Source organism: Heterodontus francisci, chromosome 31 (genome assembly GCF_036365525.1).
Source record: "Heterodontus francisci isolate sHetFra1 chromosome 31, sHetFra1.hap1, whole genome shotgun sequence".
Classification (NCBI taxonomy): Eukaryota; Metazoa; Chordata; class Chondrichthyes; order Heterodontiformes; family Heterodontidae; genus Heterodontus; species Heterodontus francisci.
Genome location: NC_090401.1, coordinates 33,409,688 through 33,432,304, shown reverse-complemented (window position 1 = coordinate 33,432,304; position 22,617 = coordinate 33,409,688). Strand labels below are relative to the sequence as shown.

General features: G+C 48.7%; 1 protein-coding gene across 3 annotated transcripts in view; it reads left to right on the top strand.

Moving 5' to 3' along the window:
- The window catches only part of LOC137346963 (macrophage scavenger receptor types I and II-like), a 146,492-nt gene that overhangs the window by 118,236 nt on the left and 5,639 nt on the right, over positions 1–22,617 (top strand). For all 3 annotated transcript variants that reach the window (XM_068010919.1, XM_068010920.1, XM_068010921.1), the window contains 3 exons: positions 15,673–15,789; positions 17,326–17,370; positions 19,904–20,095. In XM_068010919.1, the coding sequence (XP_067867020.1) occupies positions 15,673–15,789; positions 17,326–17,370; positions 19,904–20,095 (354 nt within the window). The remainder of the gene's footprint in view (positions 1–15,672; positions 15,790–17,325; positions 17,371–19,903; positions 20,096–22,617) is intronic.

Genomic DNA, 22,617 nt, shown 5'->3' with positions numbered 1-22,617 from the left:
GTGGTATTCTGCAATCTTAGTCAGGCGAAGGGGTCGTCTGCAATGCTAGTCAGGTGGAGGGGTCTTCTGCACTGCTGGTCAGGTGGAGGGGTCTTCTGCAATGCTGGCCTGTTGAAGGGGTCCTTTGCAATGCTGGTCAGGTGGAGGAGTCTTCTGCAATGTTAGTCAGGTGGAGGGGTCTCCTGCAATGTTGGTCAGGTAAAGAGATCTTCTGCAATATTAGTCAGGTGGAGGGGTCTTCTGCAATGCTGGTCTGGTGAAGGGGTCTTCTGCAATGTTGGTCAGGTGGATGTTTCTTCGGCAATATTGGTCAGATGGATGGGTCTTCTGCAATGTTAGTCTGGTAGAGGTGTCTTCTGCAATGTTGGTCAGGTGGTGAGGTCTTCTGCAATGTTAGTCAGGTGAAGGGTTCTTCTGCAATGTTGTTCAGGTGAAGAGATCTTCTGCAATGTTAGTCAGGTGGAGAGGTCTTCTGCAATGCTCGCCTGTTGAAGGGGTCCTCTGCAATGTTGGTCAGGTGGAGTGGACTTCTGCAGGATTGGTCAGGTAGATTGGTCTGCTGCAATATTGGTCAGGTGAAGAGGTCTTCTGCAATGTGAGTGAGGTGGAGGGGTCTTCTGCAATGTTAGTCAGGCGAAGGGGACTCGTGCAATATTAGTCAGGTGGAGGGTTCTTCTACTATGCTGGTCTGGTGGAGGGGTCTTCTGCAATGTTGGTCAGGTGGAGGGGTCTTCTGCAATGTTGGTCAGGTGGAGCGGAATTCTGCAATGTTGGTCAGGTGGAGTGGTCTTCTGCAATGTTGGGCAGGTGGAGGGGTCTTCTGCAATGTTGGGCAGGTGAAGGGGTCTTCTGCAATGTTAGTCAGGTGGAGGGGTCTTCTGCAATGTTGGTCAGGTGAAGAGGTCTTCTGCAATGTTAGTCAGGTGGTGGGGTCTTCTGCAATTTTAGTCATGTGAAGGGGTCTTCTGCAATGTTGTTCAGGTGGAGGGGTCTTCTGCAATGCCGGTCTGGTGCAGGGGTCTTCTGCAATGCTGGTCTGGTGAAGGGGTTTACTGCAATGTTGGTCAGGTCGAGGGGTCTTCTGCAATGTTTGTCAGGTGGAAGGGTCTTCTGCAATGTTGGTCAGTTTGAGGGGCTTCTGCAATGTTGGTCAAGTGAAGGGGTCTTCTGCAATGTTAGTCAGATGGAGGGGTCTTCGGCAATGCTGGTCTTGTGGAGGGGTCTTCTGCAATGTTAGTCAGGTGAAGGGGTCTCGTGCAATATTAGTCAGGTGGAGGGGTCTTCTGCAATGCTGGTCTGCTGAAAGGGTCTTCTGTGATGTTAGTCAGGTGGAGGGGTCTTCTGCAATGCTCGCCTGTTGAAGGGGTCCTCTGCAATGTAGGTCAGGTGTAGGGGTCTTCTGCAATGTTGGCCAGGTGGAGAGGTCTTCTGTAATGTTGGCCAGGTGGTGGGGTGGTCTCCAATGATAGTCAGGTGGAAGGGTCTTCTGCAATGTTGGGCATGTGGAGGGGTCTTCTGCAATGTTGGGCAGGTGAAGGGGTCTTCTGCAAGTTTAGTCAGGTGGAGGAGTCTTCTGCAATGTTGGTCAGGTGGAGGGGTCTTCTGGAATGATAGGCAGGTGGAAGGGTCTTCTGCAATGTTGGTCAGGTGGAGGGGTATTCTGCAATGTTGGTCAGGTGGAGCGTTCTTCTGCAATGTTAGTCCGGTGGAAGGGTCTTCTGCAATCTTGGTCAGGTGGAGGAGCCTTCTGCAATGTTGGTCAGGTGGAGGAGCCTTCTGCAATGTTGGTCAGGTGGAGAGGTCTTCTGCAATGTTCGTCAGGTGGAAGGGTCTTCTGCAATGATAGTCAGGTGGAGGGGTCTTTTGCAATGCCGGTCTGGTGGAGGGGTTTTCTGCAATGTTGGTCAGGTGGAAGGGTCTTCTGCAATGATAGTCAGGTGGAGGGGTCTTCTGCAGGGCTGGGCTGTTGAAGGGGTCCTCTGCAATGCTGGTCAGGTGGAGTGGTCTTCTGCAATGTTGGTCAGGTGGAGGGGTCTTCTGCAATGTTAGTCAGGTGGAGCGGTCTTCTGCAATTTTGGTCAGGTGAAGAGGTCTTCTGCAATGTTAGTCAGGCGAAGGGGTCTCGTGCAATATTATTCAGGTGGAGGGGTCTTCTGCAATGCTGCCCTGGTGGAGGGGTCTTCTGCAATGTTGGTCAGGTGGAGAGGTCTTCGGCAATGTTGGTCAGGTGGAGGGGTCTTCTGCAATGCTGGTCTGGTGAAGGGGTCTTCTGCAATGTTGGTCAGGTGGAGTGGTCTTCTGCAATATTGGTCAGGTAGATGGGTCTTCTGCAATATTGGTCAGGCAGATGGGTCTTCTGCAATGTTGGTCTGGTGGAGAGGTCTTCTGCAATGTTAGTCAGGTGGAGGGATCTTCTGAAATGCTCGCCTGTTGAAGGGGTCCTCTGCAATGTAGGTCAGGTGGAGGGGTCTTCTGCAATGTTGGTCAGGTGGAGTGGTCTTCTGCAATATTGGTCAGGCAGATGGATCTTCTGCAATATTGGTCTGGTGGAGAGGCCGGCTGCAATGCTGGTCTGGTGAAGGGGTCTACTGCAATGTTGGTCAGGTGGAGGAGTCTTCTGCAATGTTAGTCAGGTGGAAGGGTCTTCTGCAATGTTGGTCAGGTGAAGGGGTCTTCTGCAATGTTAGTCAGATGGAGGGGTCTTCGGCAATGCTGGTCTAGTGGAGGGGTCTTCTGCAATGCTGGTCTGGTGAAAGGGTCTTCTGTAATGTTAGTCAGGTGGAGGGGTCTTCTGCAATGCTCGCCTGTTGAAGGGGTCCTCTGCAATGTAGGTCAGGTGGAGGGGTCTTCTGCAATGTTGGCCAGGTGGAGAGGTCTTCTGTAATGTTGGTCAGGTGGAGGGATCTTCTGGAATGATAGTCAGGTGGAAGGGTCTTCTGCAATGTTGGTCAGGTGGAGGGGTCTCCTGCAATGTTGGTCAGGTAAAGAGATCTTCTGCAATATTAGTCAGGTGGAGGGGTCTTCTGCAATGCTGGTCTGGTGAAGGGGTCTTCTGCAATGTTGGTCAGGTGGATGTTTCTTCTGCAATATTGGTCAGATGGATGGGTCTTCTGCAATGTTAGTCTGGTAGAGGTGTCTTCTGCAATGTTGGTCAGGTGGTGAGGTCTTCTGCAATGTTAGTCAGGTGAAGGGTTCTTCTGCAATGTTGTTCAGGTGAAGAGATCTTCTGCAATGTTAGTCAGGTGGAGAGGTCTTCTGCAATGCTCGCCTGTTGAAGGGGTCCTCTGCAATGTTGGTCAGGTGGAGTGGACTTCTGCAGGATTGGTCAGGTAGATTGGTCTGCTGCAATATTGGTCAGGTGAAGAGGTCTTCTGCAATGTGAGTGAGGTGGAGGGGTCTTCTGCAATGTTAGTCAGGCGAAGGGGACTCGTGCAATATTAGTCAGGTGGAGGGTTCTTCTACTATGCTGGTCTGGTGGAGGGGTCTTCTGCAATGTTGGTCAGGTGGAGGGGTCTTCTGCAATGTTGGTCAGGTGGAGCGGAATTCTGCAATGTTGGTCAGGTGGAGTGGTCTTCTGCAATGTTGGGCAGGTGGAGGGGTCTTCTGCAATGTTGGGCAGGTGAAGGGGTCTTCTGCAATGTTAGTCAGGTGGAGGGGTCTTCTGCAATGTTGGTCAGGTGAAGAGGTCTTCTGCAATGTTAGTCAGGTGGTGGGGTCTTCTGCAATTTTAGTCATGTGAAGGGGTCTTCTGCAATGTTGTTCAGGTGGAGGGGTCTTCTGCAATGCCGGTCTGGTGCAGGGGTCTTCTGCAATGCTGGTCTGGTGAAGGGGTTTACTGCAATGTTGGTCAGGTCGAGGGGTCTTCTGCAATGTTTGTCAGGTGGAAGGGTCTTCTACAATGTTGGTCAGTTTGAGGGGCTTCTGCAATGTTGGTCAAGTGAAGGGGTCTTCTGCAATGTTAGTCAGATGGAGGGGTCTTCGGCAATGCTGGTCTTGTGGAGGGGTCTTCTGCAATGTTAGTCAGGTGAAGGGGTCTCGTGCAATATTAGTCAGGTGGAGGGGTCTTCTGCAATGCTGGTCTGCTGAAAGGGTCTTCTGTGATGTTAGTCAGGTGGAGGGGTCTTCTGCAATGCTCGCCTGTTGAAGGGGTCCTCTGCAATGTAGGTCAGGTGTAGGGGTCTTCTGCAATGTTGGCCAGGTGGAGAGGTCTTCTGTAATGTTGGCCAGGTGGTGGGGTGGTCTCCAATGATAGTCAGGTGGAAGGGTCTTCTGCAATGTTGGGCATGTGGAGGGGTCTTCTGCAATGTTGGGCAGGTGAAGGGGTCTTCTGCAAGTTTAGTCAGGTGGAGGAGTCTTCTGCAATGTTGGTCAGGTGGAGGGGTCTTCTGGAATGATAGGCAGGTGGAAGGGTCTTCTGCAATGTTGGTCAGGTGGAGGGGTATTCTGCAATGTTGGTCAGGTGGAGCGTTCTTCTGCAATGTTAGTCCGGTGGAAGGGTCTTCTGCAATCTTGGTCAGGTGGAGGAGCCTTCTGCAATGTTGGTCAGGTGGAGGAGCCTTCTGCAATGTTGGTCAGGTGGAGAGGTCTTCTGCAATGTTCGTCAGGTGGAAGGGTCTTCTGCAATGATAGTCAGGTGGAGGGGTCTTTTGCAATGCCGGTCTGGTGGAGGGGTTTTCTGCAATGTTGGTCAGGTGGAAGGGTCTTCTGCAATGATAGTCAGGTGGAGGGGTCTTCTGCAGGGCTGGGCTGTTGAAGGGGTCCTCTGCAATGCTGGTCAGGTGGAGTGGTCTTCTGCAATGTTGGTCAGGTGGAGGGGTCTTCTGCAATGTTAGTCAGGTGGAGCGGTCTTCTGCAATTTTGGTCAGGTGAAGAGGTCTTCTGCAATGTTAGTCAGGCGAAGGGGTCTCGTGCAATATTATTCAGGTGGAGGGGTCTTCTGCAATGCTGCCCTGGTGGAGGGGTCTTCTGCAATGTTGGTCAGGTGGAGAGGTCTTCGGCAATGTTGGTCAGGTGGAGGGGTCTTCTGCAATGCTGGTCTGGTGAAGGGGTCTTCTGCAATGTTGGTCAGGTGGAGTGGTCTTCTGCAATATTGGTCAGGTAGATGGGTCTTCTGCAATATTGGTCAGGCAGATGGGTCTTCTGCAATGTTGGTCTGGTGGAGAGGCCGGCTGCAATGCTGGTCTGGTGAAGGGGTCTCGTGCAATATTACTCAGGTGAAGGGGTCTTCTGCAATGTTAGTCAGATGGAGGGGTCTTCTGCAATGCTGGTCTGGTGGAGGGGTCTTCTGCAATGTTAGTCAGGTGAAGGGGTCTCGTGCAATATTAGTCAGGTGGAGGGGTCTTCTGCAATGCTGGTCTGGTGAAAGGATCTTCTGCAATGTTGGTCAGGTGGAGGGGTCTTCTTCAATGTTGGTCAGTTGGAGGGGTCTTCTGCAATGTTTGTCAGGTGAAGAGGTCTTCTGCAATGTTAGTCAGGTGGAGGGATCTTCTGAAATGCTCGCCTGTTTAAGGGGTCCTCTGCAATGTCGGTCAGGTGGAGGGGTCTTCTGCAATGTTGGTCAGGTGGAGTGGTCTTCTGCAATATTGGTCAGGCAGATGGATCTTCTGCAATATTGGTCTGGTGGAGAGGCCGGCTGCAATGCTGGTCTGGTGAAGGGGTCAACTGCAATGTTTGTCAGGTGGAGGGGTCTTCTGCAATGTTAGTCAGGTGGAAGGGTCTTCTGCAATGTTGGTCAGGTGAAGGGGTCTTCAGCAATGTTAGTCAGATGGAGGGGTCTTCGGCAATGCTGGTCTGGTGGAGGGGTCTTCTGCAATGCTGGTCTGGTGAAAGGGTCTTCTGTAATGTTAGTCAGGTGGAGGGGTCTTCTGCAATGCTCGCCTGTTGAAGGGGTCCTCTGCAATGTAGGTCAGGTGGAGGGGTCTTCTGCAATGTTGGCCAGGTGGAGAGGTCTTCTGTAATGTTGGTCAGGTGGAGGGGTCTTCTGGAATGATAGTCAGGTGGAAGGGTCTTCTGCAATGTTGGTCAGGTGGAGGGGTCTTCTGCAATGTTAGTCAGGCAAAGGGGTCTCGTGCAATATTAGTCAGGTGGAGGGGTCTTCTGCACTGTTGGTCAGGTGGAGAGGTCTTCGGCAATGTTGGTCTGGTGGAGGGCTCTTCTGCAATGCTGGTCTGGTGAAGGGGTCTTCTGCAATGTTGGTCAGGTGGAGGGGTCTTCTGCAATATTGGTCAGGTAGATGGGTGTTCTGCAACATTGATCTGGTGGAGAGGTCAGCTGCAATGCTGGTCTGGTGAAGGGGTCTTCTGCGATGTTGGTCAGGTGGAGGGGTCTTCTGCAATGTTAGTCAGGTGAATGGGTCTTCTGCAATGTTAGTCAGATGGAGGGGTCTTCTGCAATGCTGGTCTGGTGGAGGGGTCTTCTGCAATGTTAGTCAGGCGAAGTGGTCTTTTGCAATTTTAGTCAGGTGGAGGGGTCTTCTGCAATGCTGGTCTGTTGAAAGGGTCTTCTGCAGTGTTGGTCAGGTGGAGGGGTCTTCTGTAATTTTGGTCTGGTGGAGGGGTCTTCTGCAATGCTCGTCAGGTGAAGGGGTCTTCTGCAATGTTTGTCAGATGGAGGGGCCTTCTGCAATGTTGGTCAGTTGGAGTGGTATTCTGCAATGTTAGTCAGACGAAGGGGTCGTCTGCAATGCTAGTCAGGTGGAGGGGTCTTCTGCAATGCTGGTGTGGTGGAGGGGTCTTCTGCAATGCCAGTCTGCTGCAAGCGTCTTCTGCAATATTAGTCAGGTGGAAGTGTCTTCGGCAATGTTGTGGAGGTGGAGGGGTCTTCTGAAATGTTGGGCAGGTGAAGGGGTCTTTGCAATGTTAGTCAGGTGGAGAGGTCTTCGGCAATGTTGGTCAGGTGGAGGGGTCTTCTGCAATGCTGGTCTGGCGAAGGGGTCTTCTGCAATGTTGGTCAGGTGGAGTGGTCTTCTGCAATATTGGTCAGGCAGATGGGTCTTCTGCAATGTTGGTCTGGTGGAGAGGCCGGCTGCAATGCTGGTCTGGTGAAGGGGTCTCGTGCAATATTAGTCAGGTGAAGGGGTCTTCTGCAATGTTAGTCAGATGGAGGGGTCTTCTGCAATGCTGGTCTGGTGGAGGGGTCTTCTGCAATGTTAGTCAGGTGAAGGGGTCTCGTGCAATATTAGTCAGGTGGAGGGGTCTTCTGCAATGCTGGTCTGGTGAAAGGATCTTCTGCAATGTTGGTCAGGTGGAGGGGTCTTCTTTAATGTTGGTCAGTTGGAGGGGTCTTCTGCAATGTTTGTCAGGTGATGAGGTCTTCTGCAATGTTAGTCAGGTGGAGGGATCTTCTGAAATGCTCGCCTGTTGAAGGGGTCCTCTGCAATGTAGGTCAGGTGGAGGGGTCTTCTGCAATGTTGGTCAGGTGGAGTGGTCTTCTGCAATATTGGTCAGGCAGATGGATCTTCTGCAATATTGGTCTGGTGGAGAGGCCGGCTGCAATGCTGGTATGGTGAAGGGGTCTACTGCAATGTTGGTCAGGTGGAGGGGTCTTCTGCAATGTTAGTCAGGTGGAAGGGTCTTCTGCAATGTTGGTCAGGTGAAGGGGTCTTCTGCAATGTTAGTCAGATGGAGGGGTCTTCGGCAATGCTGGTCTAGTGGAGGGGTCTTCTGCAATGCTGGTCTGGTGAAAGGGTCTTCTGTAATGTTAGTCAGGTGGAGGGGTCTTCTGCAATGCTCGCCTGTTGAAGGGGTCCTCTGCAATGTAGGTCAGGTGGAGGGGTCTTCTGCAATGTTGGCCAGGTGGAGAGGTCTTCTGTAATGTTGGTCAGGTGGAGGGATCTTCTGGAATGATAGTCAGGTGGAAGGGTCTTCTGCAATGTTGGTCAGGTGGAGGGGTCTTCTGCAATGTTAGTCAGGCAAAGGGGTCTCGTGCAATATTAGTCAGGTGGAGAGGTCTTCGGCAATGTTGGTCTGGTGGAGGGCTCTTCTGCAATGCTGGTCTGGTGAAGGGGTCTTCTGCAATGTTGGTCAGGTGGAGGGGTCTTCTGCAATATTGGTCAGGTAGATGGGTGTTCTGCAACATTGATCTGGTGGAGAGGTCAGCTGCAATGCTGGTCTGGTGAAGGGGTCTTCTGCGATGTTGGTCAGGTGGAGGGGTCTTCTGCAATGTTAGTCAGGTGAATGGGTCTTCTGCAATGTTAGTCAGATGGAGGGGTCTTCTGCAATGCTGGTCTGGTGGAGGGGTCTTCTGCAATGTTAGTCAGGCGAAGTGGTCTTTTGCAATTTTAGTCAGGTGGAGGGGTCTTCTGCAATGCTGGTCTGTTGAAAGGGTCTTCTGCAGTGTTGGTCAGGTGGAGGGGTCTTCTGTAATTTTGGTCTGGTGGAGGGGTCTTCTGCAATGAACGTCAGGTGAAGGGGTCTTCTGCAATGTTTGTCAGATGGAGGGGCCTTCTGCAATGTTGGTCAGTTGGAGTGGTATTCTGCAATGTTAGTCAGGCGAAGGGGTCGTCTGCAATGCTAGTCAGGTGGAGGGGTCTTCTGCAATGCTGGTCTGGTGGAGGGGTCTTCTGCAATGCCAGTCTGCTGCAAGCGTCTTCTGCAATATTAGTCAGGTGGAAGTGTCTTCGGCAATGTTGTGGAGGTGGAGGGGTCTTCTGAAATGTTGGGCAGGTGAAGGGGTCTTTGCAATGTTAGTCAGGTGGAGGGGTCTTCTGCAATGTTGGTCAGGTGAAGAGATCTTCTGCAATGTTAGTCAGGTGGTGGGATCTTCTGCATTTTTAGCCAGGCGAAGGGGTCTTCTGCAATGTTATTCAGGTGGAGGGGTCTTCTGCAATGCTGGTCTGGTGGAGGGGTCTTCTGCAATTCCGGTCTGGTGGAAGGGTCTTCTCCAATGTTAGTCAGGTGGAGCGGTCTTCTGCAATGCTGGCCTGTTGAAGGGGTCCTCTGCAATGCTGGTCAGGTGGAGGGGTCTTCTGCAATGTTGGTCAGGTGAAGGAGTCTTCTGCAATGTTAGTCAGTTGGAGCGGTCTTCTGCAATGTTGGTCAGGTGAAGAGGTCTTCTGCAATGTTAGTCAGGTGGAGGGGTCTTCTGCAATGTTAGTCATGTGGAGCGGTCTTCTGCAATGCTGGCCTGTTGAAGGAGTCCTCTGCAATGCTGGTCAGGTGGAGGGGTCTTCTGCTATGCTGGTCTGGTGAAGGGGTCTTCTGCAATGTTGGTCAGGTCGAGGGGTCTTCTGCAATTTTGGTATGGTGGAGGAGTCTTCTGCAATTTTGGTCTGGTGGAGGGGTCTTCTGCAATGTTGGTCTGGTGATGGGCTCTTCTGCAATGTTGGTCAGGTGTAGGGGTCTTCTGCAATATTGGTCAGGTCGATGGGTCTTCTGCAATGTTAGTCTGGTGGAGGTGTCTTCTGCAATGTTGGTCAGGTGAAGGGGTCATCTGCAATGTTAGTCTGGTGGAGGGGTCTTCTGCAATGTTGGTCAGGTGGTGAGGTCTTCTGCAATGTTAGTCAGTGAAAGGGTCTTCTGCAATGCTGGTCTTGTGGAGGGGTCTTCTGCAATTTTGGTCAGGTGAAGAGGTTTTCTGCAATGCTCGCCTGTTGAAGGGGTCCACTTCAATGCTGGTCAGGTGGAGGGATCTTCTGCAATGTTGGTCAGGTTGAGGGGTCTTCTGCAATGTAGGTCTGGTGGAGGGACTTCTGCAATGTTGGTCTGGTGGAGGGGTCTTTTTCAATGTTAGTCAGGTGGTGGGGTCTTCTGCAATGTTAGTCTGATTGAGGGGTCTTCTGCAAAGTTGGTCAGGTGGTGAGGTCTTCTGCAATGTTAGTCAGGTGAAGGGGTCTTCTGCAATGTTGGTCAGGTGAAGAGATCTTCTGCAATGTTAGTCAGGTGGAGAGGTCTTCTGCAATGCTCGCCTGTTGAAGGGGTCCACCTCAATGCTGGTCAGGTGGAGGGGTCTTCTGCAATGTTGGTCAGGTGGAGGGGTCTTCTGCAATGTTGGTCAGGTGGTGGGGTCTTCTGCAATGATAGTCTGGTGAAGGGGTCTTCTGCAATGTTGGTCAGGTGGAGGGGTCTTCTGCAATGCTGGTCTGGTGGAAGGGTCTTCTGCAATGTTGGTCAGGTGGAGAGGTCTTCTGCAATGCTGATCTGGTGAAGGGGTCTTCTGCAATGCTGGTCTGATGAAGTGGTCTTCTGCAATGCTGGTTAGGTGGAGGGGTCTTCTGCAATATTTGCCAGGTAGATGGGTCTTCTGCAATGTTGGTCAGGTGGCGGGGTTTTCTACAATGTTAGTCAGGTGGAAGGGTCTTCTGCAATGTTGGTCAGTTGGAGGGGTCTTCTGCAATGTTGGTCTGGTGAATAGGTCTTCTGCAATGTTAGTCAGGTGGAGGTGTCTTCTGCAATGCTCGTCTGTTGAAGGGGACCTCTGCAATGTTGGTCAGGTGGAGGTTTCTTCTGGAATGTTGGTCAGGTGGAGGGGTCTTCTGCAATGTTGGTCAGGTGGTGGGGTGGTCTGCAATGATAGTCAGGTGGAAGGGTCTTCTGCAGTGTTGGTCAGGTGGAGGGGTCTTCTGTAATTTTGGTCTGGTGGAGGGGTCTTCTGCAATGCTGGTCAGGTGAAGGGGTCTTCTGCAATGTTGGTCATATGGAGGGGTCTTCTGCAATGTTAGTCAGATGGAGGGGCCTTCTGCGATGTTGGTCAGTTGGAGTGGTATTCTGCAATGTTAGTCAGGCGAAGGGGTCGTCTGCAATGCTAGTCAGGTGGAGGGGTCTTCTGCAATGCTGGTCTGGCGGAGGGGTCTTCTGCAATGCCGGTCTGCTGGAAGCGTCTTCTGCAATGTTAGTCAGGTGGAGGGGTCTTCTGCAATGCTGGCCTGTTGAAGGGGTCCTCTGCAATGCTGGTCAGGTAGAGGGCTCTTCTGCAATGTTGGTCATGTGAAGGGGTCTTCTGCAATGTTAGTCAGTTGGAGGGGTCTTCTGCAATGTTGGTCAGGTAAAGAGATCTTCTGCAATATTAGTCAGGTGGAGGGGTCTTCTGCAATGTTCGTCAGGCGAAGGGGTCTCGTGCAATACAAGTCAGGTGGAGGGATCTTCTGCTATGCTGGTCTGGTGAAGGGGTCTTCTGCAATGTTGGTCAGGTGGAGGGGTCTTCTGCAATGCTGGTCAGATGGATGGGTCTTCTGCAATGTTAGTCTGGTAGAGGTGTCTTCTGCAATGTTGGTCAGGTGAAGGGGTCATCTGCAATGTTAGTCTGGTGGAGGGGTCTTCTGCAATGTTGGTCAGGTGAAGGGGTCTTCTGCAATGTTGGTCAGGTGAAGAGATCTTCTGCAATGTTAGTCAGGTGGAGAGGTCTTCTGCAATGCTCGCCTGTTGAAGGGGTCCACTTCAATGCTGGTCAGGTGGAGGGATCTTCTGCAATGTTGGTCAGATGGAGGGGTCTTCTGCAATGTAGGTCTGGTGGAGGGACTTCTGCAATGTTGGTCTGGTGGAGGGGTCTTTTGCAATGTTAGTCAGGTGGTGGGGTCTTCTGCAATGTTAGTCTGATTGAGGGGTCTTCTGCAAAGTTGGTCAGGTGGTGAGGTCTTCTGCAATGTTAGTCAGGTGAAGGGGTCTTCTGCAATGTTGGTCAGGTGAAGAGATCTTCTGCAATGTTAGTCAGGTGGAGAGGTCTTCTGCAATGCTCGCCTGTTGAAGGGGTCCACCTCAATGCTGGTCAGGTGGAGGGGTCTTCTGCAATGTTGGTCAGGTGGAGGGGTCTTCTGCAATGTTGGTCAGGTGGTGGGGTCTTCTGCAATGATAGTCTGGTGAAGGGGTTTTCTGCAATGTTGGTCAGTTGGAGGGGTCTTCTGCAATGCTGGTCAGGTGGAAGGGTCTTCTGCAATGCTGGTCTGGTGGAGGGGTCTTTTGCAATGTTAGTCAGGTGGTGGGGTCTTCTGCAATGTTAGTCTGATTGAGGGGTCTTCTGCAAAGTTGGTCAGGTGGTGAGGTCTTCTGCAATGTTAGTCAGGTGAAGGGGTCTTCTGCAATGTTGGTCAGGTGAAGAGATCTTCTGCAATGTTAGTCAGGTGGAGAGGTCTTCTGCAATGCTCGCCTGTTGAAGGGGTCCACCTCAATGCTGGTCAGGTGGAGGGGTCTTCTGCAATGTTGGTCAGGTGGAGGGGTCTTCTGCAATGTTGGTCAGGTGGTGGGGTCTTCTGCAATGATAGTCTGGTGAAGGGGTTTTCTGCAATGTTGGTCAGTTGGAGGGGTCTTCTGCAATGCTGGTCAGGTGGAAGGGTCTTCTGCAATGCTGGTCTGGTGGAGGGGTCTTCTGCAATGCCGGTCTGGTGGAAGGGTCTTCTCCAATGTTAGTCAGGTGGAGCGGTCTTCTGCAATGCTGGCCTGTTGAAGGGGTCCTCTGCAATGCTGGTCAGGTGGAGGGGTCTTCTGCAATGTTGGTCAGGTGAAGGAGTCTTCTGCAATGTTAGTCAGTTGGAGCGGCCTTCTGCAATGTTGGTCAGGTGAAGAGGTCTTCTGCAATGTTAGTCAGGTGGAGGGGTCTTCTGCAATGTTAGTCATGTGGAGCGGTCTTCTGCAATGCTGGCCTGTTGAAGGAGTCCTCTGCAATGCTGGTCAGGTGGAGGGGTCTTCTGCTATGCTGGTCTGGTGAAGGGGTCTTCTGCAATGTTGGTCAGGTCGAGGGGTCTTCTGCAATTTTGGTATGGTGGAGGAGTCTTCTGCAATTTTGGTCTGGTGGAGGGGACTTCTGCAATGTTGGTCTGGTGATGGGCTCTTCTGCAATGTTGGTCAGGTGTAGGGGTCTTCTGCAATATTGGTCAGGTCGATGGGTCTTCTGCAAAGTTAGTCTGGTGGAGGTGTCTTCTGCAATGTTGGTCAGGTGAAGGGGTCATCTGCAATGTTAGTCTGGTGGGGGTGTCTTCTGCAATGTTGGTCAGGTGAAGGGGTCATCTGCAATGTTAGTCTGGTGGAGGGGTCTTCTGCAATGTTGGTCAGGTGGTGAGGTCTTCTGCAATGTTAGTCATGAAAGGGTCTTCTGCAATGCTGGTCTGGTGGAGGGGTCTTCTGCAATTTTGGTCAGGCGAAGATCTCTTCTGCAATGCTCGCCTGTTGAAGGGGTCCACTTCAATGCTGGTCAGGTGGAGGGATCTTCTGCAATGTTGCTTAGGTTGAGGGGTCTTCTGCAATGTAGGTCTGGTGGAGGGACTTCTGCAATGTTGGTCTGGTGGAGGGGTCTTTTGCAATGTTAGTCAGGTGGTGGGGTCTTCTGCAATGTTGGTCTGATTGAGGGGTCTTCTGCAAAGTTGGTCAGGTGGAGAGGTCTTCTGCAATGTTGGTCTGGTGGAGGGGCCTTCTGCAATGTTAGTCATTTGAAGGGGTCTTCTGCAATGCTGGTCAGGTGGAGGGGTCTTCTGCAAAGTTGGTCAGTTGGAGGGGTCTTCTGCAATGTTAGTCATTTGAAGTGGTCTTCTGCAATGTTGGTTAGGTGGAGGGGTCTTCTGCAATGTTAGTCATTTGAAGGGGTCTTCTGCAATGCTGGTCTGGTGGAGGGGCCTTCTGCAATGTTGGTCAGGTGGAGGGGTCTTCTGCAATGTTGTTCAGGTGGAGGGGTCTTCTGCAATGTTAGTCATTTGAAGGGGTCTTCTGAAATGCTGGTCTGGTGGAGGGGCCTTCTGCAATGTTGGTCAGGTGGAGGGGTCTTCTGCAATGTTAGTCATTTGAAGGGGTCTTCTGCAGTGTTGGTCAGGTGGAGGGGTCTTCTGCAATGTTGGTCAGGTGAAGGGGCCTTCTGCAATGTTGGTCTAGTGGAGGGGTCTTCTGCAATGTTCATCATTTGAAGGGGTCTTCTGCAATGTTGGTCAGGTGGAGGGGTCTTCTGGAATGTTGGTCAGGTGGAGGGGTCTTCTGCAATGTTAGTCAGGTGGATCGTTCTTCTGCAATGTTGGTCAGGTGAAGAGGTCTTCTGCAATGTTAGTCAGGTGGAGGCGTCTCCTGCAATGCTGGTCTGATGAATGGGTCTTCTGCAATGCTGGTCAGGTGGAGGGATCAACTGCAATGCTGGTCTGGTGGAGGGGTCTCCTGCAATGCTGGTCAGGTGGAGGGGTCTTCTGCAGTGTTTGGCTGCTGAAGGACTCCTCTGCAATGCTGTTCAGGTGAAGGGGCCCTCTGCAATGTTAGTCAGGCAACTGCTTCAAACAAGGCAGCAGTCCATGCAGGGTTGTCAACCCTTTAAATATGGCACCAGCACCTGTGTTTGAGTCAGCTGAATCTATCATTGGTGTCCTGTTGCCCGCCTCTGATCGTCAATTGGACCAACCATGCGTCTCCCCTCAGTTAATTGGCCGGTCGCCATGTGATCGTGGTTGGCCACCTGCATGGCACTCATGTGTCAGCAGCATCCCATTCCTGTGCCGTCACTGGGACCTGTGGCCTCTGTACAAAATTCCAGCCTATGACTCTAATTGCCGCAAATGGTTAAAGATTGCTTTTCAAAATACAAGAATCCAACCAGCAGCAGAGTTGCCAAACTGTTTCCGGATTGCTAACAATTTGCAGCCTTTTATTTGTTTTAAAAAAAATATTCTATCCAAACACTAATGGTGAAGGTACCATCTTCTCTTAAGCAGTTATGAATACCCAACAGTGATTTCCTCCCATATGTAAAAGGCAGATAAGTAACCAAAGTGGAGAGGGGGAAGAAAATGCATTGTTAGGGGCTTGTTAATGTTTGAATATATTATATATAGTTGGTGCCTTTTGCAAACATGATAACAAGCCCAATAGCACCATCAGTGGAAATCAAAATAACTGCTGCTCCTGAAATTCTAAGCTGTCACTCCTTTCCAGACACTGGTTAGGAATTAGGTGTGATACAGCAAATAACTAGAAGGCTTCAGTAATGGAGATGATGTTACCATCCATGAACCATATTTTGGTCAAAATCAGGATGTGGTTGTGGATGCCAATGGCCTTGTTCACAAGTAAGTAACATTCTGAAGAGAAATGCAGAGAGGATTGGTGGATTTTCTATCAACCAGCAGAGATTATGGTGTGGAGATGGATGGAAGGAGCAGAACAAGAAGTAGGTTGGTTTGGTTAGTCCCAAACAAACATGTTGGACAGAAAGGTTGATGTGCTTGGAGGTCAGGGCATTTAGGGTTGCTGTTCTGACAAAAGCAACAATGGATGCCACAAGGGACCTATTGGGGAATGCCAATGGGCACAAAAAGAATCCATTGGATTGTTTAAAATGGCTTAAACCTTTGATGGCAGTCGGGGAGAAGGTGGCTGATGGGTTATGATGGGTCACAGGAGGATGAGGAGGCAAAGACCTGAGTGGGCAGGCATGAATGTTAGCATGGTTGGATGAGGGGAAGAGGTGGAGAGAGCAGTGCAAGGCTCAAGGAGGGCCAAAAAGGGAGATATAAATAATGGATCTGCGTCAGGATTGGCACCAGAAATATGCACGTACATGGTCACAAAGTGAGTTCTGTGTTACATAGATATTGTAAAAATTAGACAAGATTGTCTTAAACTGAGGGCAGGGAGGAGACAATATGAAACAATCCAGAATTAAAGTCTGTGGCCCAAGAGGTTGTGGTGGAATGCAATTCCCTTGTAGACAGAGTGGGGACAGCAGTAAAGAGATTTCCCCATATTTGAACCTGACTGTATTTTCAATGATTAGGGTTTCCAGGACTCCCAAGACTAATTGGACTTCCGGGTTACCCTGGTATCAAAGGTGACCGTGGACTTCCTGGACATCCTGGACTTCCAGGAAGTAAAGGATCAGTGGGACATCCTGGTATGTAATTATTTCCTATTCTATTGATCAGCCTGCCAACCTGAACAGTGTTGAGACTGAAACTTTCCAAAGGGTGTAGTTTTGCATGAACACATAAAGTAGTTGAAATCAAATCAAATACTATTTTATGCAGTATAACAGAAAAAAATACTTAAAGCATAACAGGAATTTAAATATAATAGTAGTTTTTCCTGTTATCATTAAATTGGGAACAAACTGGGACTGAGCATAAGTACCAGTTAGTGTTCAACATTGGAGATGTTTGACTGAGATGGAGGAGGGGGTGGAATTTGAACCCACACACACCAGGTGGGAGAGAGTAGTTAAAAATTAAATAAAAAAATTTTAATTCCATATAGTAACCTCAAACTGCCGTGTTCATGCCTACCACCATTTTTATGGTGGCGGGTTGCGTGCCATGTCTGTAATCTTGGATAAAATCACCCCCCCCTTACCACCCCGCACCCCCACCCCCCCATACACCTTTTAAAAATCCCAATAAATTTATTTCATTCTTAAGCAATGAACAAGGAAGAAACTTTTGCATTTTTAGATGATGTGTGACTAGTCAACAGAAAGAAAACAAACGGACTGTGGGTGAAGAGTCTTGGATTGTTAGAAGCAGTTAAGGAGGAATTAAGAAAATAACATCAGTGACTTGGTAATCTTGACCTTTACTGAATATGCAGGTGGCTATCCAACAAACTCTTACCAAGGTCTCTTTAAACATTCCACCACCCTCCATGCTGCATGTCATATCACAGGAAAGATTGTAGGAGAAAAGAGGGGGTCGCAAAGATCAAGGGTCATAAGCAGGTGATCAGACTATCAATCAGGAGGGAAGGAAAGATAATGGGACATCAGGCTTGGGATCACAGATTTGGACCAGGTTGGGGGGGGGTGGGTGGTTGGCCAGTGGTGGCAGAAGGTTTGCTTGCAGGGCTGGCTGCTCCTTCGGGCTCACAAGTGATGCTGCAATAAGCACTTAAATGCTTCGTCCAGCTTTTCCCACCAACCCAGCCGGCCAACATGAAATTTAAATCAATTTCCCATCTGCATTGTGTGAGCCTGATTTAAATATTATAATGAACTGTCCCACACAGATCAGATGATAATAGTGCCACTATTTTTCTGAATGGATTTATTAATTCTGTAGGAGAGACCACTTGCAAGACTCTAAGTGTAGTACTGGGGGAGTGCTGCATTAATCGAGATGCTATCTTTCAGAATAGGAGATTAATTAAGGTCACATCAAGCTTTGGAGGTAAATGATCCTGTGGAACTATTAGAAGGAGAGTAGAGGAGTTGTTCCAAATGTCCAGACCAACATCTATCCCTCAATTAACTCCAACAAACAGATTACTTATCTCATTGCTGTTTGTGGGACCTTGCTGTACACAAATTGATTTCCACGTTTGCTTGCAAAACGACAGTGATGACACTTTAAAAATAATTAATTCACTGTGAAACACTTTGGGACATCCTAAAGACATGGAAAGTGCTACATAAATGCAAGTCATTTTTTCTTTCAAAAAGGTGTTCCTGGAATGAAAGGTGAAAAGGGTGAAAGTGGCAATACACGTAAGTACAAATTAACAATCCTGGGATTGCCAACATTAAGGTCATAAGTGCTGTTTAATTATTAACTGCAGTTGGCATAGATACATTCAAAATAAAAGAATCACAGGAAATACAGGTCAGTTAGCGCCTGCAATGAAAAGACACGGGTGTCAATTTAAATTTTTGGTGCACAATAGACAATTGGCTGGTGAAGTATGCCCATTCGTTCGTACCTCAGAATTGCAATTGGTATCCTATATCATAGGAGCCTGATTTGCATAGTAGAAGTGACCTCTCACCTGAAACTGGTAGGCAGATCATTGCGTATGAACTTTGCTCAGAATACTGATATTATTGCGAGATTATGGCACAGGATTTCAATGCTACTTGAACAGCACAACTATCCATGAGGTAGACACTGCTGTTTTGTACTCTGTGTTTTAAAGTGTCAGCTTGGCCCAGTTGGTAGCATTCTCACACAGTATATACCTGTAGAATATTGCATGTTCTGGACTGGTGCTGGACTGTCCTCCGGCATCGCAGCTGCTGAAACTTCTGGGTTCACTGGCGAAGGGGCTGAGAAGCCGGTGGCCACACCTGGAGTGCCCTGAGGGGGAGCCCCAGATTTGGATGGTAGTCTCTCTGAAGCTTTCACATCCTTCCTTAAGTATTGGACACAATAGTCCAGCTGCGTTGAACTAGTGCATTATATAGGTTTAGCATAACTTCCTGGCTTTTGTACTCTATGGGCTCAATTTTAACCTAAAACTAACAGGCGAGTTTGGGTCAGGTCTGGGTGGTTAAAGACTGAAAAATCTGTTTCCTGACCCAAACCCACCTCCAATCCTCCCATTTCCGGCTTTAACTGAGGCTGGAAGTTGGTTGGGCAGCCAACCTGATCCAAGGAGATGGGTTAGAACTTTAAATATGATTATGAGCCTGTGAGTCTCAGTATCATTCAGGTTTTCAAATTTAACTGATGTTGGTCGGGTTTCCTGTGCGTTGGAAAACCTGGCAGTTTCATCAAGGCGAGGACTTGGTGTATTCAGGAGGTAAGTGCCTGCACACCTACGTCCTAAATCCAGGTACCTGCCAAAGAAGCTTCCATGACTTTCACCCCCAACCCCCACCCGAGGCCTCCAATCCCACCCTCCGTGCCAGCGATCCTGCCCACCACAAGATCTCCGACCTCCCCCTCAGGAATCTGATCTCCCCCCAACAGGATTGGCAGCCCACCTGATTGATGAACAGTACTTATCAACCTCCGCTCCTCCCACGATCAATCTCAATCTCCCAACTCCTATGATCTTCCTTGGGGTGAACTTACCTGTTGGTGCGGCCTTCAGTGACCGGCTCGCCACCTGACTGGAGGCCCTGTCAATCAAGCTGTGCCTCTGGGCAGGGAATCTATCAGTAATGTCGTTGAAATGCTGTGGAATTAATGCTCCACAGTATGTGGGGCAATCCAAAAATTCAAGTTCCCAAGACTTTCTGACCGGCCCACTCCCTGTGGGTCAGGTCAGTGAAAATTCCTCCCATGTCTCTATTTATATAGCCCACAGCCCCATATGCTTTGTTAACTTCTTTGTTAATCTGTTCTGCCACCTTCAATCATTTAGGCACAAACATCCACCGGCCTCTCTGTTCTTGTGTATCCCCTTTATGAATGTACCATTTAGCTTATGAAAAATACGTTGGGAGGAAGCAGTCTGATGTAATAGATTGTTCTTCTTTTGAGTGAATATTGATTTTCCAAATATATGTTCACTGCTGTAGTTGCCTTCTAGTTCTGTCCAAATGCCTGTAAGCACATGATCCAGGTTTTTGTCCCTGCTGTAAATATCATCGGGAAGCTGGGTAATGTTGTTGCCCATGTCAGTGCACATGTCTTCTTTGCCTTCACCAACCCATGAGAGATAATCTGCAATGTAGGTTCATGTTTGGCTATTAGATCAGTCATATGGAAATGCTGTATGATTAGCAATATTCACCTTTTTAAGTATTATGTCGCCACACTCATTGCTGCTCCTGTCCCTCTATAGACAGACATACATCTTCAGGAATATTAGGTTTACTCAATAGTAAATTTAACAAATGAATTATTCATGGAGAAAATATTTGTCGTAAAAGTCTCTGCAAATGGATAGGAATAGCTTCATTATGGCTTTCTATAAAAAGTGGGTCATTATAACACTGTCTGAGGAAGAGTAGTCGTTGTTGGATTGCAGAAAGTTAAAAAGATATACTTATTAATTATATCTGTATATGGAATTGAGGATAGGTGAGTGTCATCTGTCTTTGGCACTGCATCGCCCACCTGAATTCTTTCCATTGCCCCATCTCTTATCCTTCATCAAGCAGCAAACATGGAGAGAAACCCCAATGGAAAAACATTGTGCTCTGTCTGAAATAGGCCAGGGGTGTTAATGGTAGCTTTCAGTAGATGGTGCAAAGGCAAATGACAAAGCCAGTGCCAGTAACAAAAAATCACCAGCATGTGTCCGTGCAAATTTGATTTGCTGTTTCGTTTACAATCTCTGTTTATCATCCCTAGGTAGTTCTGTTCTCACTGTGAGGCTGGTAAATGGGCGAGGCAGGTATGAAGGCAGAGTGGAGGTGCTCCATACTGGACAATGGGGAACAATCTGTGATGATAAGTGGGATTTCCAAGATGCAAAAGTAGTTTGCAAAATGCTTGGGTACCAAGATGCATCTGCTATTCATTCTAATTCTAAATTTGGAACAGGTAAATACCAGCAACAACAGTTTCCGTGGTTCTATGTCACTAAGGTTGAAATTATTAATTCAGCTGCCTTTAGTACATTTCTCCCCCTTCCCCTTTCCCAGCAAGCCTAACTTCACCTAACCCTAGCCTGAAACTGCATCTTTCTCAAGTCTTGGTCCTATTTACCCTTACGCTATTTCTGACTCCGTCTAGTTATCGATACTCATGTCCTGATCTTTTGAGCCCATTTGCAGTAAACTCCTGACCACCCAATTTTCCCTCCTAGTCCCCGTGCCAGATGATATTGTAAATGGCTCCCTCTCCTCAAGTGCTGTACCTCTACCTTTCAAAACCATCACCATCAATTACTTCCTCTAAAATCTCACCTTTGACCCCCTTTGTCTTTGCGAATTACTGCCTCCTTCTAACCTCCCTCTCCCCTCCACAGTCTTTGAACATGTTGTCACCTCCCAAATTTGTAACCCTCTTTCCCACAACTGTATTTTGAATCCATCCAAACAGATTTCCATCCCTGCCACAGAAACAAAATAGTCTTAACCAAAGTCACAAATGGCTGTGATCATGATGCATTATTGCTCCTCACCCTCCTTGATCTTTCAGCAGTCACAGTCGACCACACCATCCTCCAATGCCACTTGCTTGTTGTCTAGCTTAGTCAGACTGTCCTTGTTTGGTTCCACTCCTGCCTATCTGATTTTGACTAGAGCAGTTTTTGAAATGGCTTTTCTTCATGCACCCACAGTTACCTGTGGAGTCTGCCAAAGAATTATCCTTGGCCTCCTCCTTTTCCACACCTAAATGCTACCCTTGATGATATCATCTGCAGATCTGGGATCAGCTCCTATATGTATGCTGCTGGGTTAGAGCTGGCGAGTTAGAGCTGGGTACTATCAGCACCTCTATCAACCCCTCCGCTGCCTCTGTGTTTTCAGGTTGCTTTTCTGACATCAAGGGCTGGATTTTCAAAGCGCTTTGGGTGCGGGCACAAATTGAAAATTGCGTTCCCAGAGGGCGTCTCTGGATCCCGACACATCTGGGACGGCTGCAATTTTCAAAGAGAGGGCAGAGGGTTGGGAAGCTGGGAACCCGCTCGCCTCCAATTAACTGCCTGTTAAATTCCTCGAGGAGCTTGTTAACGGGCTGGGGAGGGCCAGAAGGGAATTTTTAAAAAGGAGAGCGGGAGGAGCGAATGGTGCAGTGCACATAAGTGATTAGCTGTTGGGAACAATGTGTTTCAACATTGTTTGATGTCGATAATTATTCAAAGAAATCAAAAAAAAAGTGTGATTGAGACATAACACTTCACCTGCCTTCCTGTTCACTGTTTGGCCACTTATTTGCACCGTAATGCTGCTGGCCCTCTTCCTCCACATTCTGCATGGCAACGGCTGCCATCTGCTTTTCAATAATGCAGTCTGGACCACTTTGCGCTGCATGCGAGTCCTGGCGCCGCTGATTGTGCGCCACACTCATCCCAGCCCAAGTAGATCATTTACATTTGAAGATAGCATCATGTCAGCCACAAAATTATCCAAGCGTCAGGGCCCTAACCCTGAAATGAAAATCCAACTCCAAATCTTTGATGAGGTGCACTTTCCTCCAGTTAAATATTGCAACATTTAAGCCATTGTCTTTGGTGACTGCAGAAAACTCCTCCCTTTCTGACAATTGCTTCAGACCATTTGCAACCTCAGAGTCATATTTGATCCAAGTGGAGCTTTCATCTTCATAACATTGCCCACCTCCTTCCTACCTTAGCCCATCTGCTGCTGAAACTGTCATCCATGTGCTTGTCAGTGCTGCACTCGACTACTCCAATGCTCCACTTACTGTAAATTTTAGCTCAAGCTTTGCTGCCTGTATACTTTACTTGTATTTAAATTCATTCTAGGCTTGTCCCTCCCTATCACTGTTGCCTTCTCACTGTCCCCCATACCTCTCAGAACTCAAAAGTTCCCCAACTCTGGTCTTTTATGCCCCACCATTGGCTGCTTTTTAAAAATTATTTCATGGGATGTGGGTGTCACTGGCAAGGCCAGCATTTGTTGCCCATCCCTAATTGCCCTTGACAACTGAGTGGCTTGCTAGACCAATTCAGAGGATAGTTGAGAGTCAACCACATTTCTGTCAGTCTGGAGTCATGTGTAGGTCAGACCAAGTAAAGACTGCAGATTTCTTTTCTGAAAGGACATTCGTGAATCAGATGGGTTTTTACAATAATCGATGATAGTTTTATGACACTATTATTGAGACTAGCTTTCAATTACAGATTTTTTTATTAATTAATTGAATTTAAATGGCACTTCATCTTAGGGTGTTGAAAGAAGTGGCTAGGAGATAGTTGATGCGTTAGTTTTAATTTTCCAAAATCCCCTAGATTCAGGGAAGGTTCCGTAAGATTGGAAAATAGTGAATGTAACTCTTTTATTCAAAAAGGGAGGGAGACAGAAAGCAGGAAACTACAGGTCAGTTAGCTTAACATCTGTCTTAGAGAAAATGTTAGAAGCTATTATTAAAGGTGT